The 13,489-nt window shown below is 43.5% G+C and overlaps 1 protein-coding gene across 1 annotated transcript; it reads right to left on the bottom strand.

Annotated features, from left to right (window-relative positions):
• Window positions 1-8,946: 8,946 nt before the first annotated feature.
• On the bottom strand, window positions 8,947-12,873 carry ovca2 (OVCA2 serine hydrolase domain containing). Its single transcript, XM_076749823.1, has 3 exons — window positions 12,395-12,873; window positions 10,570-12,033; window positions 8,947-9,423 (listed from the first exon to the last, which is right to left on the bottom strand). Exons 1-2 carry the CDS (start codon window positions 12,546-12,548, stop codon window positions 11,510-11,512), a joined length of 678 nt encoding a protein of 225 aa, XP_076605938.1. The 5' UTR covers window positions 12,549-12,873; the 3' UTR covers window positions 8,947-9,423; window positions 10,570-11,509.
• Window positions 12,874-13,489: the final 616 nt, after the last annotated feature.

A 13,489-nucleotide genomic window follows, 5' to 3' on the forward strand; every position in this document is an offset into this window, starting at 1 on the left:
GTGGCATCGGGAGGTTTCCGGTGATAGTGATGACATTATAGCGATCACTTTCTTCCGGTGTGGCGGCACACTCCTCGCCTCCGCCTCTCCCCCTCCCCCTCCCCCCCACCTCCTCCTCCCCTCTCTCTCCCCTTCATGCACTTCCGGCCGGCGTTTCCTTTAACTTTTTTTTTTTTTTCCAGTCTTAGTTTGTGACGTCGTCAGCCGGTGAAGTCAGCCCTGCGTCATTCTTGCGCACTTTGCAGATGATACGCAGTCACCTACTATAACCCTTTTAAAGGCATCGCGTGCACGCACGCATGCACGAACGCGCACACTGCAGTGTGATCCTCCGGCGTGCGGGGGTGTGAATGCGCAATGTGAGAGGCTCGTGCACGGACAACACGAGGGAGGAGTGGGTGGAGCGAGTCAATGAAACCCCTTGTTCATTCACAACTCGTTGTTGTGGCTACTGTTGCGCTGTCTTTGATCAGTCAGTGTTTATTATGAGTTTGTAAAGCTAAGAGATCTGAATATAGATATATAGTGTATGTATATACTGTATGTATATACATGTGTGTGTCTATGTAAAAAATACAAAGACAAAAAAGAAGCTCAACTAAAGTCCAGGCTCAAGCTCACGGCTCACTTTTTAATGTTTCCGTGCGTATTTCACTGGAGGGATCCGCATGCTCGTCAAGTCAGCCTACACGGTCGGACCGGTTTCTCCCCGGTGCCATGGAAACCGAGCCAGACCAAGCCACTGCCCACGCGCTCTGATAAGCCAGGCGGCAGAATGGGACGAGAGCCGATTGGTTCGCGTGTGACGTGACGTCATATGCCCGTACCCTCGGGCATGTGACTTGTCGAGCACTGAGACGCGTGACGGTACTCGTCACCTGACCAACATCTATTCGGTAATGCGAGCAGAGACTGCGGAGCCTGAGCTCCACGTCAGACACGATTAAGTTGGAGAAAGTAGGACGCTACAATATGTCACTTAGAGTTACGTTTTATAGATTTGACATATCTATAAGGGTTGAAATACTTTAAAAGTCACAGTAAAGTGAGATTCGGAACGTCTGACTAAAAAACGAGCCTCTACGTCTCCTCTCTGCTGCCAGCGTCGTCCGGTTCAGCACCGCAGACAGCGCCGAGCCGCAGCACCGCTGAGTCGCTGTCCCAGCGCCGTGGTGCTGAAACTGAGGTGAAAGGGAACCTGTTGCAGAGACACCTTCTAATCAACACAAACAAGATGCCGCTCGTCACAAAACTATTCTGTGAACTGATACGGAATGAAATTAAGCTTTGGAAGTGAAAAATCCCTCAAAAAGTGAAAAACCAATGACTTTTATTTATGACTTCTTTTCGCTGGACAGACTTGATTCGCTGTTGCTGTATAAAATTTTTAGTTAGCTATTTGATTGGTCTTCTTCAACATACTGTACTATGATATGTCCCCCATCCCCAAACAGTGAGTCACTGAGCAAAGACCATAAAAATCAGCAGATCTAATCAGGTATATTAGATAGGAAGTCTCTCTCTTTCTTAAGAAAGAGAGAGACTTCCTTTAACCAAGAAAATTAGTCAGTGGTGTATATATTTATGTATTTAACATTTAAATATGTATTTAACTTGTTTCTGGCTGCTTGTAGATATGGTAGCCCAACCTGATGAAAGACCCCAGTTAAATCACTGCACACACTAAGAGGGAACAGTCCTCCACAGTTCTTATTCTTCACTGGGATAAGTCAGACTGATTAATGATCTCAAAATAGTCAAACTTAGTTTACTCGATCTCTCTCTGCTTCTCTCTTGTCGTCCCTCTGCCTCACTCACTCTGTGCTCTCACACACACTTGCAAACTAGGTCAGAGACAGGAAAAAGAGTGGGTGGATGATGCCGAATGCCAATCTTGGCAAGAGTTTTTAAATAAAGTTTTCTCAGCTCTAATGAGCCGGATGATTGAGAATATTTGCAGACATTGTATTTTTTCCTTGAATGATTGACTGACTGATCTGTAGATGATTAATTGAGTCTTCGATACATTTTTTTTCTCACTTATTTTTCAAAAGTACATCTGCTGTAGTCAAACACTTCTGGACAGATGGCTCAGTCACTTGTTGAAACATAAGTGTAAATAATGGTGTCATCTGTAAAATAAATACATAAATAAATATTGTAATTATTGCCCCCCCGGTGTTATTAATACGTTGTTTCTCAGTCTTGGACTAATGTTTTTCTATCCTGCCAGCTACAAAACTGGTCATTACAGGAGAAAATGAGTCCCTGACTAGATGGTGGGAGACCAGGGTTGAGACTTCAGCTTCAAACAAACACAGGACTGCCAATTGGACACTCTGTAATGTTTAAAAAGATGAACACAAACTTCTCCACCAATGTCTATTTGTTCTCCATCCCACCTCAGTTTAGAGCACAGCAGTAAAAGCTAATTTAGAGAGTCTTCACCTCAGTCAGCAACATGTTACTGCTTTAAAATGACTGCACAGGATCAGCAATATTGATGCAGGGATGATGCTACAGCTACACCTCAAGCCCCAACTGATGAAAACGCTACCATGTTAAAAGACTACCAGCATCTTATCTCCTCAGAGTGATCTCTCCATGATAACTATTTAGGTCACTGGGATGCCCCTGGTTGACAAGCACTGTATTGATCTGCCTCTGCCTCCTGGGAATTTTGTCAGTTTTGATTCCAGTAATGTTAACCTGTCCTCTCCTCTTTTTGCTGATACAGGCTTCCACGAGGGGAGTGTTTGTGCTTCTTACCGTCTCTTCCCCATCCTCCTAACTTGGCCAGAGCATCAGCACCTTGGCTTTAGACTGCTTACTGCTTATACAGTGTCACAGTACAGTAACAGTCTACAGTCATGGCTACTGAAGCCTGGTAATGCACCAAACACCACACTGAAGACAACGCGGACATGTAGAGACCATGGGAATACTGTTCAGTACTTTTAAAATGGCTGACTTGACGGCCGAGGCTCTGCGTGTTAGAGTTGTCTCTCTCTGGTCCGTCTCTCTTCTCCTGCTCAGAAAGGAAACCTGTGTGGGCTTGCATTGGGGGAGTCCTACACCATGTAAGTGCGTAATATCCACGCTCAAACCAATGAGACCTTGCAGTTTTCCAGTTACCATGCCAACTCCAGCTCCTCCTCCTCCACCCTGCTGTCTCCATGGCGACCGTGGCTTTAGATTGTTACTCTAGCAATAGCACCATGGTAACAGTCTACAGCCATGGTCGTTAGGGGCAGGTGTCATCAGGAAGCAGAAACGACAGGCTGGAAAAAGTTAAGTCAGAGATAATAAGTTTTTATTTGCGAGTTGAAATTCTCACTTGGGAAGTAGGTCAAAGGTCGTTCACTCATGCATGTTCAGCAGGAGTTGTCATGCGTCAGTGACTGAGTTTTTCATTTAGAGATTATTTTATAGATAAATAGACATAATAGACATGACGTAATCTGTGTGATACACCAAAGAAAGTTTTAACAACCAAGTACGCAATAACACATACGGACACATATTGCTTTCCACTTGTGCTTTATTACGCAGAGCTCGTGTCTTCATGGATTGATCACTGAGTACAGTAATGAATGCAAAGAGCACACGCTGAACGGATGAGTCAGCCAGCTCCAACACCTGTTCCCCTCTCTATTTATCAGAGGAGAGCAGCCTCACTTCAAAGCAGCACAGCCAGGAATTCCCAGTAGGCAGCGCCGTAGCCTGCAGGCAGACACAAACCACACACTGGGTCCTACACAGCTGGGCCACATCACATGTATGCATGCACACATGGAGATACGCACATATGGCATACTCACAACAAACACGCTCACAAAGAACGGACGAGCTCTTGACCACGCTCCCTTAAGCACTGCTCTATAATATCCAGAGTTATTCTGCCCTCTACAGGTCAGGATCTGTCTGTGTCATCTGCTGAAAACTTGTTCCAAGCTGAAACATTTTGTGCGCCTGATTTAAAGAAATAAAATAAAAATTAAAAAGCGACAGTGTTTTGTTGATACTTGCTAAAGCAGCTGTCTTCAGTGTGCTCGGTTTTCATGTGACAGATGGTGGTGTTGTTTAAGGTTTGAGTAGAACAGTTGGTTCAAAGACATCCTTGACAGGCTGAGTTTTTCAAAGTTAGTGGAAAAATGCGAACATGCTCAGGGTGCACGTTGTCAGCATCAGTGTAGTGACGCAAGCAAAAAAGTTAGCATACAGAGCACGGCTTCACCACGGTCAGATGAGTTTTTCATCCTAAACATCAAAAATCTATGTAAACCACTTCACCATGTGGACTGCTGGCCTTTTTTAATCACTAAGACATGTGGTGCAATCATATGATGCACATAACTATATCACAAAACATACTAACCAAACTATTTTACTCTTCACCGCGTCCTCAGCCGTCACATTTCTGCCACGCGTCATCTTCTTGGTGCTCAATCTTATTTGCTGTGTGTTGATGAAAAGAAAAGAAAAGAAAAAGGATGTAGAGTTGTTTATCCTCTGCCTCCCTGCACCGTAAAAGCTCATGTGCTGACAGAGAAACAACAGCACATAAACTCTTACTGTTCAGGGCTGAGAAGTAAAACTGTCTGGTACAGACACACACACACCCACACACACAGTTTTGTTTCCCTCAGAGGACATTACATTGACTTCTTACACTCATTTCATTGAGACCCAAACCCTAAACCTAACCCAAACCAAGTCTTCATCCTAACAATGAATGATTTCCGTTATGGGGACTTGTAATTTGTGCCCATAAGAAAAGCCAGTCCGCACAATGTGAATGTGTAAAGAGAGTTATGTCCCCACAGCAGAGGTAATACACATCCAAACAAACACGCGCACACGCGCACACACACACACACACACACACACACACACACACACACACACACACACACACACACACATCACTGCTGTTCAAACTACATTTAAAGGAGCGTTCCACTAATTAACTACTGAAAAACCACTGAAACTATATATACTATATATATATGACAAAACCTATAATGCTGTAATATCAAATAAATATTAGTATATCACTCTCAGGCTTCAAGCAGTCGCACATTAGGTCCCAGTGCAGCGCTGAGAGTCTGGTGTAACTGAACACCCATCAAGGTTTTAGGACTTTCATTACTTCAGAAGTTATTGGATTATTACTATTTGTTTAGTGACGAATGCTCCAAAAAATGTTTCGTCTGCATAGCATTCCAACATCATTAAGCTACACAAGTACAGCAAGTCTAATGATGGAATTATTGTAAAGTCCCTTTTTTACCCTCCAAACCTCTTAATAATTGTCTGAAACCAAACAAGATTGCGCAACAGTGTTCACTTTTTTTTTTTTTGCATATGTGAGCCAAGACATGCCTCTCTCTCTCTCTCTCTCTCTCTCTCTCTCTCTCTGTGTCTCTCTCTCTCTCTCTCTCTCATGCACATTCTACCACCACAGTCCTCCTCCATAGTCACGATGACTAATATTTACCCCAGTAGTGTCAGTTAGGCACCTATAAGGACAGCCAAACCACAGCTCTCCTCGCCAGGACCCAGCCATGGCCTCTATAACAGTCCAGCAAAGCACACAAGCAGACAAACGACTGCAGATGACATCATGCATCAGACGGCTGCTGCCCTAACTTCAGACGGCCTCAGCTGTGTCCTCAATTCACCTTTGTACCTCCTTGGTCAACAACAATCAGCGCAACCTCTGAACGTACTTACATCTGGTACCAGAGTGAACCGGATACGCCCACGCCGAACAAGGTCGAGTGGCCAATCACAGACAGGATGTTGCAGGAGATCAAATCTGTGACTGTTAACCAACAGGAAGTTTTTCTAGGTGACAGAGTAATAGTCAGTTGTATATCCGAGAGGGACAGACGGAGAAACTGCATGGTACCCATGATGACAGGACGAGGGGAAAAAAACCAGACCAAGTTTTGGCCCCAGCCAAAGTACACTTTGTCCACACAAACAAGAAAACCACAAAGTAGAAGAAAACCAGAAGTGTGTGAGTATGCAAGCATGGAATAACAAATGACCAAATCACACCCATATGGAGGACTAAAAATATGCAGACACACACCCACACAAACACACTCTGCCCGTTGTTTGGGCCCAGATATCACGCTAATACAGCAGCAGAGACGTCTTCACCGTGTAGTTTCATGTCATTAGCTGACATTAACTGACTTTCCTGTTCTTGAAATAGCAATTCACCTGACAACTCTAAATATACTCCCTCTGTTCCCGCTTTCACATGTCAACACACACCACGCACGGCAGACACGCTGCATGACTAGCTAGCTCTCACATCATGAGGTGACTTTCTTTTTTTATGCAAACTATGCAGACGCAAATGCACAAACACATCAACCCATACACACTGACACACAAACAAACACAGGAAGCAGAGAGGCATGGTTGAATCCCCATGTGATACTGGACACAGGCCATGCCTCTGGAAGACGTCCAGCACGAGGTTACATCACATCCACCCGCACCAGCATACCAAATTTAACAGTGCAAGCACACCCATAAACACATGCAGACTTAAATGAGCTGATATTGAAATCAATTTCACAGAGGTGCGAAAAACAAAATCCAAACTACGCAACAGTCTTCAGCACCTTCTCTTTGCAGAACATTGCAGATTACACTGATCAAAAGTCAAAAAAGAAAAGATAAAAAAGATGGTGAGTGGCTGCAAAAAAAAAGCATGTAAATCCAAAAGTTGTGGGTCAGGTAATAAAATCTCAAATCCTCTGCTGAGTATCTCAGATTAGTCCAGTGAGAGCTGTCAGTGGAGGAAGCTGCAGGCAGAGTTGGTCAACTTTGTCTGGACCAGCCTGGGCCATGGGATGACCAGGCTCTTTGGAGTTTAAGTGCAAGTCTTATATAGACACACGCACCACGTGGCCCCTCCCCTCCTCCCATCTCCCATAACAACAAACGCTCCATAATCAAAATAGAGCCCATCTGTGCTCTGACACACCCCTTCACCCGCCACCCCCCCACCCCAAAAACTCCACCAGGGCAAGAGGGAAAAAGTGATCAGTCAATCGCGGCGAAAACTTGAATGTGCCCTTACTCTCCCTTTTTAACCGCAACAGCCAGAGAGAGGCAGAGTGGGAGAGGGAGAGGGGGGGAGGCAGAGAGAGTGGGAGGATAACTCCACCCTCATCTGTCTCTGTCTCTCATTCCATTATTTCCCGGTTGTTGTGCAACAGGGGGAACGGATTCCTGAGAAGAGAGTCACGGCTCTGTTGTAAAACTTACTGGCAAGAGTGACCCTCTGTGTTTTTCTTTTACTGTTTCCCTCGCTTGCTCACTCTCTCCGTTCGTCTTTACTTGTTATCAAAACCATGTGTGTGTGTGTGTCGGCTGTGAGGTCTTGGAGGGACACAAGGGCCACAGGGGAGCACAGGAGAGGATGAATATGAGGGCTATGGTGGTGAAACGGGACCACGTAGCCATGATGTGTGTGTGTGTGCGTGAGTGAGTGGCAGAGGTGGCTCATTGGATGTTCTAACAGGTGACATTAAAACAGATTGATTGGGAGAGAGAGTGTGCGTGTGTTTACAAGAGGGGAAGTACATGCTGAATATAAGATGTTTTACAGTGGATATCATGTCAGCGAGGCAAATTACCACCCACAGCGGCCCACAGCTGTCTGTAGTGTGAGCTTTGAGACATCCAGACAAACAAAACTATTTCTGTCCTTGTCATAAATGTAGCGGACATGTGATAGGGGTATTGCGCCCAAAGCTGATGACACACAGGATGTGGAAGGGAGGAGGATGTTGAGGAGAGTTCGGAGCGAGGTAGAGGCCAGTGGGAGATGAAAGCGAAAGAGAGAGAGAGAGAGAGAGAGAGAGAGGGAGAGAGAGAGGTAGAGAGGAGAGAGCACACATCTGGAAACAATCGAACGAGTGCAGTCTGACGTGCACATGCTTTCAGCTATAAAAGAACAGCATGTCCTTGAACTGTGTGCGTTCCAGCTCGTGCATAAACCTCTCCATATAACCCACACATGAGGGGGCACCTTCACGCCACACCTGAAGCAATCACAGAGGAGCATCGGCTCTTGATGGCAAAGCGACTCCACGCTCGTCCGCCGCGATGCTAAATCACCGTGGGTGAAGGCGACTCAGTAACCACAGGGTGGTGTGTCGAGCATTTATCTGTGCGTCTGCATAAACCCTGCTGCAAAGACATTTTTCAGTTAATTCGTTACAGTGTGAGGTTCGATTGTTACACAGCTGTCACAACAAAGTTAGCAAAGCTTCGTTATGCAAAATATCACTCACACTTATTAAATCAAGGTTTCCACTGTGGCTCTGAAATTCTTGTCATAACTTTCCACAATCTTGGCGCAGTGTTCCCAGAACTTAAAAATGTCCTCTCCTGGCGTAGCGCTGTCTCTATAAAGAGGAGCTTTGACTGTTCAGATTAATGTAGGGAAAAGTGGGAAATACATTTAGATTTATTCCTGTAAAATGAGTAATGCTCCTCATATATGTAGTTCCCAAACAAATTTAAGAAACATTCTGATTATTCCCATCTGCCAATCTGTCTTAAGGCCAAAGTACACTTCAAACAAAGTGCTTGTCGGACACAACGTGACACAACGATTTCCGTCACTTTTCTTGAGTGAAACAGCGTGCAACGCAATTAATGCCTCCAAGATTTGCATGTTTCTTGCATCAGTTATTAGAGAAAGCAGGTAGGCAGAAGGATGCAGGCAGGAGGAGGCGAAGACAGCAGAAAGCAGGTGGACGCTTCGGCCTCATACTGAGGCCTCAATCTCATTATCTTGATCTATTCTGATTTCAACACGGAATTTCTGAGAACTTCATGATGCAATCAGTTATTTAATTACTCAGACTCACGTCCATGTGGGGGAAGATGTGGGTGTTACAGCAGGAAAGGCTTTATTAAGATTTTAATGGAACAAAGCCATCGTGAATGTTTGCAGTTACACTTGTGCTTTTCCTGCTATGATAAATCAAAATATATTCCAAATACACTATCGTTCCAAAGTTTGGAATCCCCTGTTAAATTCAAGTTTTTTTCCTTCCATAATGGATAATTTAACATCAAGAAACAGTTTCAGCCCCAAAGGAATAATAATTTAATGATTAAAACTTCCATGTAGCTGATGTCCGAACAGTGCTGCATGGCAGGGGAGAACAATTTTTGTAACCATTTTTCCCCGAATCCCCTTCAATATTGATTTGTTTTGCAGTCCAGAAAAGCATCACTGAACCCCAACACTGCAACTGGGCCATAAACAGTTTCCTTTGGGTCCTCTGCAGTCCACTCAGTGGTTAGTCTGAACAGGTTTACACTGTGATAAGTCAGCTCATAGTATGTTCTGCTGATATCCTAACAGTACTCACCAGGGTTCTAAATTAACTTTTTTGATCACCAGCCAATGTGGCTGGTGACCTTCTAAAGTTACCAGCCAATCAGAATTTCCACTAGCCAAATTTTTTCCCTTGAAAATAAGAGATTATGAGTGCCACTGAATGCATTTGATCATTTTATTTACATTGTTGGCATGAAAAATGCACAGAAAGTACAACACATGAAACAAAATATACACAGAAAGTGCAAACATTTAATTTATACAAACAAAAAATGCTGTCAGATTTATTATTTTCTAAAAGACATTTTTCCAGTATTTAGTATCATTACATTCCTAATAAAATGTATTTTTCCTTTCAACTTAAAGTGTTTCTGCTTTCCTTCTTTAATAAGAAATATATATAAGTAACAGCCATGACTTAAACACTTGCAAAAAATTGCATTGGTAATAAATTGAATTATGTATGTACAACTAGAAAACACAAACAGTGCAGCAGTCAGTACTGCAGACTCCTTCGGCTCTCCTGATGACTTCGGGCACTCTCATGGTCCTTTACTGCCTCCACTTTAAAAGTATTAGTCCCCACCACAAAATTATTCGTCTTGTTTTTTTCTTTCGTGTACAGGCGGCAGTCCTTACAAAACATGACGGCATTTTCGTGATCAAACACAAGCCATTCATGACCTGTCAGCCATTTAGCGTTAAACTTTCTTTTCTTCGTTTCGCACGCTTTGTCGACATTCTCATCCCCTGCCTCCTTCCTCTTCTCGCCCCCAGACGTCTGTCCCAACCACGCATGTAGTTTAACTGTACTTTTTACTTTTAGCTAGCTCAGTCTCCTTTTTTACAGTTTATACGCCGCCGTTCATTCTTCTTCTTCTTCGTTTGCGTTTCCGTGGTTTCTCGCGCCGGTTGCGCTACAAACTATAGTGTGCCTGCGCACAGCCAATGGGCGTCTTGTACGTCATCACGTAGCATTACGACAGTGTTCATGGGAAATGTAGGACGGACTGTCGGGGACAAATGACCAAGAACTGTAGAGCGGCTCTGACTGACATGATTGCCTAATGCATTACCGGCCAAATTGGCTAGTAAGTTTTTATTTACACCCGCCAATATGAATTTTAACCCGCATTTGGCGGGTTGGCGGGTGTTAATTTAGAACCCTGGTACTCACCCTCGACTAACCTTCTACCTCTATTCTGAAGTTTAAATTCCAGCTTGTTACAGGTATTATTGTGCACTTGACACTGAAACAGGAACCTGTTCCAATTCAAACATGCACAGATTTTGATGCCAAGCTTCTGGTTTCTTCTGCTAATGGCCGATGATCTCTTATATTCTTATCTGACTGTTGCTCAGAGGAATCTTTGTCTTCTTCTGCCCTTTAAGTCATCAGTCTGGTTGACTACTGGTACAACATTTTGCTCTCCATCTACAAAATATAACTATTTTTTGCACACTAGAAGGAGTAGTCCTCTCAGTTATGTGACTGTATTGAACAAAGTGATATAAATATAACTCTATGCGTTACATTAACGCTCAACTTGGACTTCTTTCTGAAAAACAGAACTGTGTTTCTAACAATAACAGACTTGTGTATATATATTTAAATTGTTATTTTTTATGCTCTTATTTTAGTAGATGTGTCATATTTTAGTAGATGTGTCATGCACCAATTTCACCAGAAAAAATTCCTCGTATGTGTAAAAGCATTCTTGGCAATAAAGCTTTTTCTGATTCTGATTCTGATTCAAAGCTTTGTGCACAGCTGTGTATCCCGTATATCTACAACAAAGAAAAGTCATGGCAACAGAGTCTCAATAAAGGGGACTTTAAAGATAATACATTGTTCACAAAAAGAAACAGAGATCAGAATATATTAAACATCAACTGTCACTTAATTTACTGTCTGTTAGAAGACATCTTCCCTGAGAAGCACAACAGTCATTGAACTGTTTTTGATGGATCAGATCAGAGGAAAAAAACTGCTTCCAGTGTGCATTTTTATACCAAGAGCGTCTGGGATCAATTACGTTATCACTTGATTTTTCTGAACATTAAATACGCAACATTCCCTGGCCACGTTTAAGTGCATGACTGAGTTTCTGAGGCTTTCGACTCTCATTGGAACGTCTTGAGAAAGTCTTGGTAGGTTTGTCTGTGAGCAGATGCAGCAGGAACAAAATGGCCACCAGGATGTGTCAGGACTTGAGGGTCTTGGAAGGAGGTGAGGAGCTCCCTGCTCATGCTGTCAGGGATGACTCGGTCCTCCAGTCCAAACACATGCAGGGAGGGAATCTGGAGTGGAGCGTTGTAGAACGTCTGGTGTTCCTTACATGCGCTGCGGAAACCGGCGACAAGGACGGCAAAGCGGAAGCTGAACTCTGGCTCCAGTTTCTGCTCCTGAAGAGAGCACAGCATGGCCACGAAAGCTGCTCCCTGACTAAAGCCCAGGATGCCGTCAAAGGGACCTTGGACCTTCACAGCTTCTCTCACGGCAGTCACGCTCTCAGCGAGGCCCAGGCTTGCCTCACACTCCTGCTGAGCACTGAAACTCCGAGCCTGGATGTCAGAAAACCACCAACCCTTGGGGTCCTCATCGCCTCCAGGGCCAGGAACTGAACCATTCTCCTTCTCTGGAGCTTCTGAACGGACAGAAGAACAAAATGGTTACCCTACTGTTTTACACTATTTTAAATCCAAATCACAGGCACCACAAGTTTCTTTCATCCTCAGAAAATCAGGATTACTGCATAATGGTGAATACAAAAAACCCTCCCCGAAACTACAGACTGTGTCTTTAACTCATTCTGAACTTATTCAGGTTACAAAACCATAGATGGTACAGAAATAAAATTATACTCTGCTATATGCCATTATATTACAGTATGTCTTAAAGTCGCCCAGTTGAGCCAAAATAGCCATGTTGTGCCTTATTCATATTATATTAGACACAGATAATTGATGGTAGTGGATGATAATAGACAGGTGCAGAGACTGACCCACCGTCACTGCTGGCTTGCGGCACACTGTGCGGTGCACTCACGTAAACGAGCTCCACTTGTTTCTTCAGCAGCTTCCGCAGAGCTCCAGTCTTCTCACGGAACGAGCAGCCGTTCTGACGATAACCATGGACGCACAGGACCCGGAGAGGTGCCATGGAGAGGCTAGCCGAGCTAACGCTAGCTACACCAAGTTAGTTTCAATTATGCGTGAGGTCGGAAGATTTTAACGTAAATTCAGGAGAAGAACAACTCGTTGTCATATAACTTACACAGCACTTTATATTTTATATCCCAGGACGATAAACAGTTAGCTAACTTGTCTGTTAAAATACCGAAAGTTCCGCAAAGTTTAGAGACGGATATGTCCCTCGTGAGCTCCGCCGGAAGAACTGAAAGGTATTTCCGTTTATTTTTTATTTTTTTCAAAGTAAAACCCTTGTTGGCAAACATGACTATCTATAAAGAATACATTTAAAGGACTGTATAAAGTAGGCTAAATGACAATAAACATAACGTCAGTATATGTTTTTTTTAATGCTAATATTATAGTTGATTTAGCAAAAACTGACATTCAATAGAAGGACATCTGACTTGTTTGCTGTAGCTTCTATGAGCTTGATCAAAATGTGTGTCTGTTATCACAGTAAAGAGTAAAGAAAAGTAATAAGATTGAATGCAACAGTTTATTCAATGTATAAAATGTAACTTTTAGCTGAAACAAATAGCTGATGTACTGTTTGATTTCCATACAATGAAATATCACATGGTGGTTATTTTCAGTTGTGTCAGTTCAGGGCCTTGATACTTTCATTCAAGGATTCAAAAGGTTTTATTTGTCGCACACACACACAAACACCATGTGCACTATGCTTTCACATCAAACCCTTTTCTTGTGCATCACTGCCGACCTCCTTCAGATTCCTTCAGCAGCAGCTCTGATTAACAGCCTGCTAAACATATGGCTCATGCTGATGAGGCTGCAACCATTCACCCAGCTACATGACATGCTGCAATCTTGTGTCGACTTCATGCGGTTTGAAGAGTTCAGGCACAAGATGAGCAAAGAGTGTTTTCACAGGGAAATATGATCTAGCGT

The sequence above is a fragment of the Chaetodon auriga genome, chromosome 15 (assembly GCF_051107435.1).
Source record: "Chaetodon auriga isolate fChaAug3 chromosome 15, fChaAug3.hap1, whole genome shotgun sequence".
Classification (NCBI taxonomy): Eukaryota; Metazoa; Chordata; class Actinopteri; order Chaetodontiformes; family Chaetodontidae; genus Chaetodon; species Chaetodon auriga.

What these genes read in the sequence shown, in the direction of transcription:
- ovca2 (XM_076749823.1), bottom strand. Translation starts at nt 12,548, where the DNA reads ATGGCACCTCTCCGGGTCCTGTGCGTCCATGGTTATCGTCAGAACGGC. An exon ending in GCCGCAAGCCAGCAGTGACG is followed by an intron (nt 12,034 to 12,394) that starts GTGGGTCAGTCT and finishes CTGTCCGTTCAG; the next exon opens with AAGCTCCAGAGAAGGAGAAT.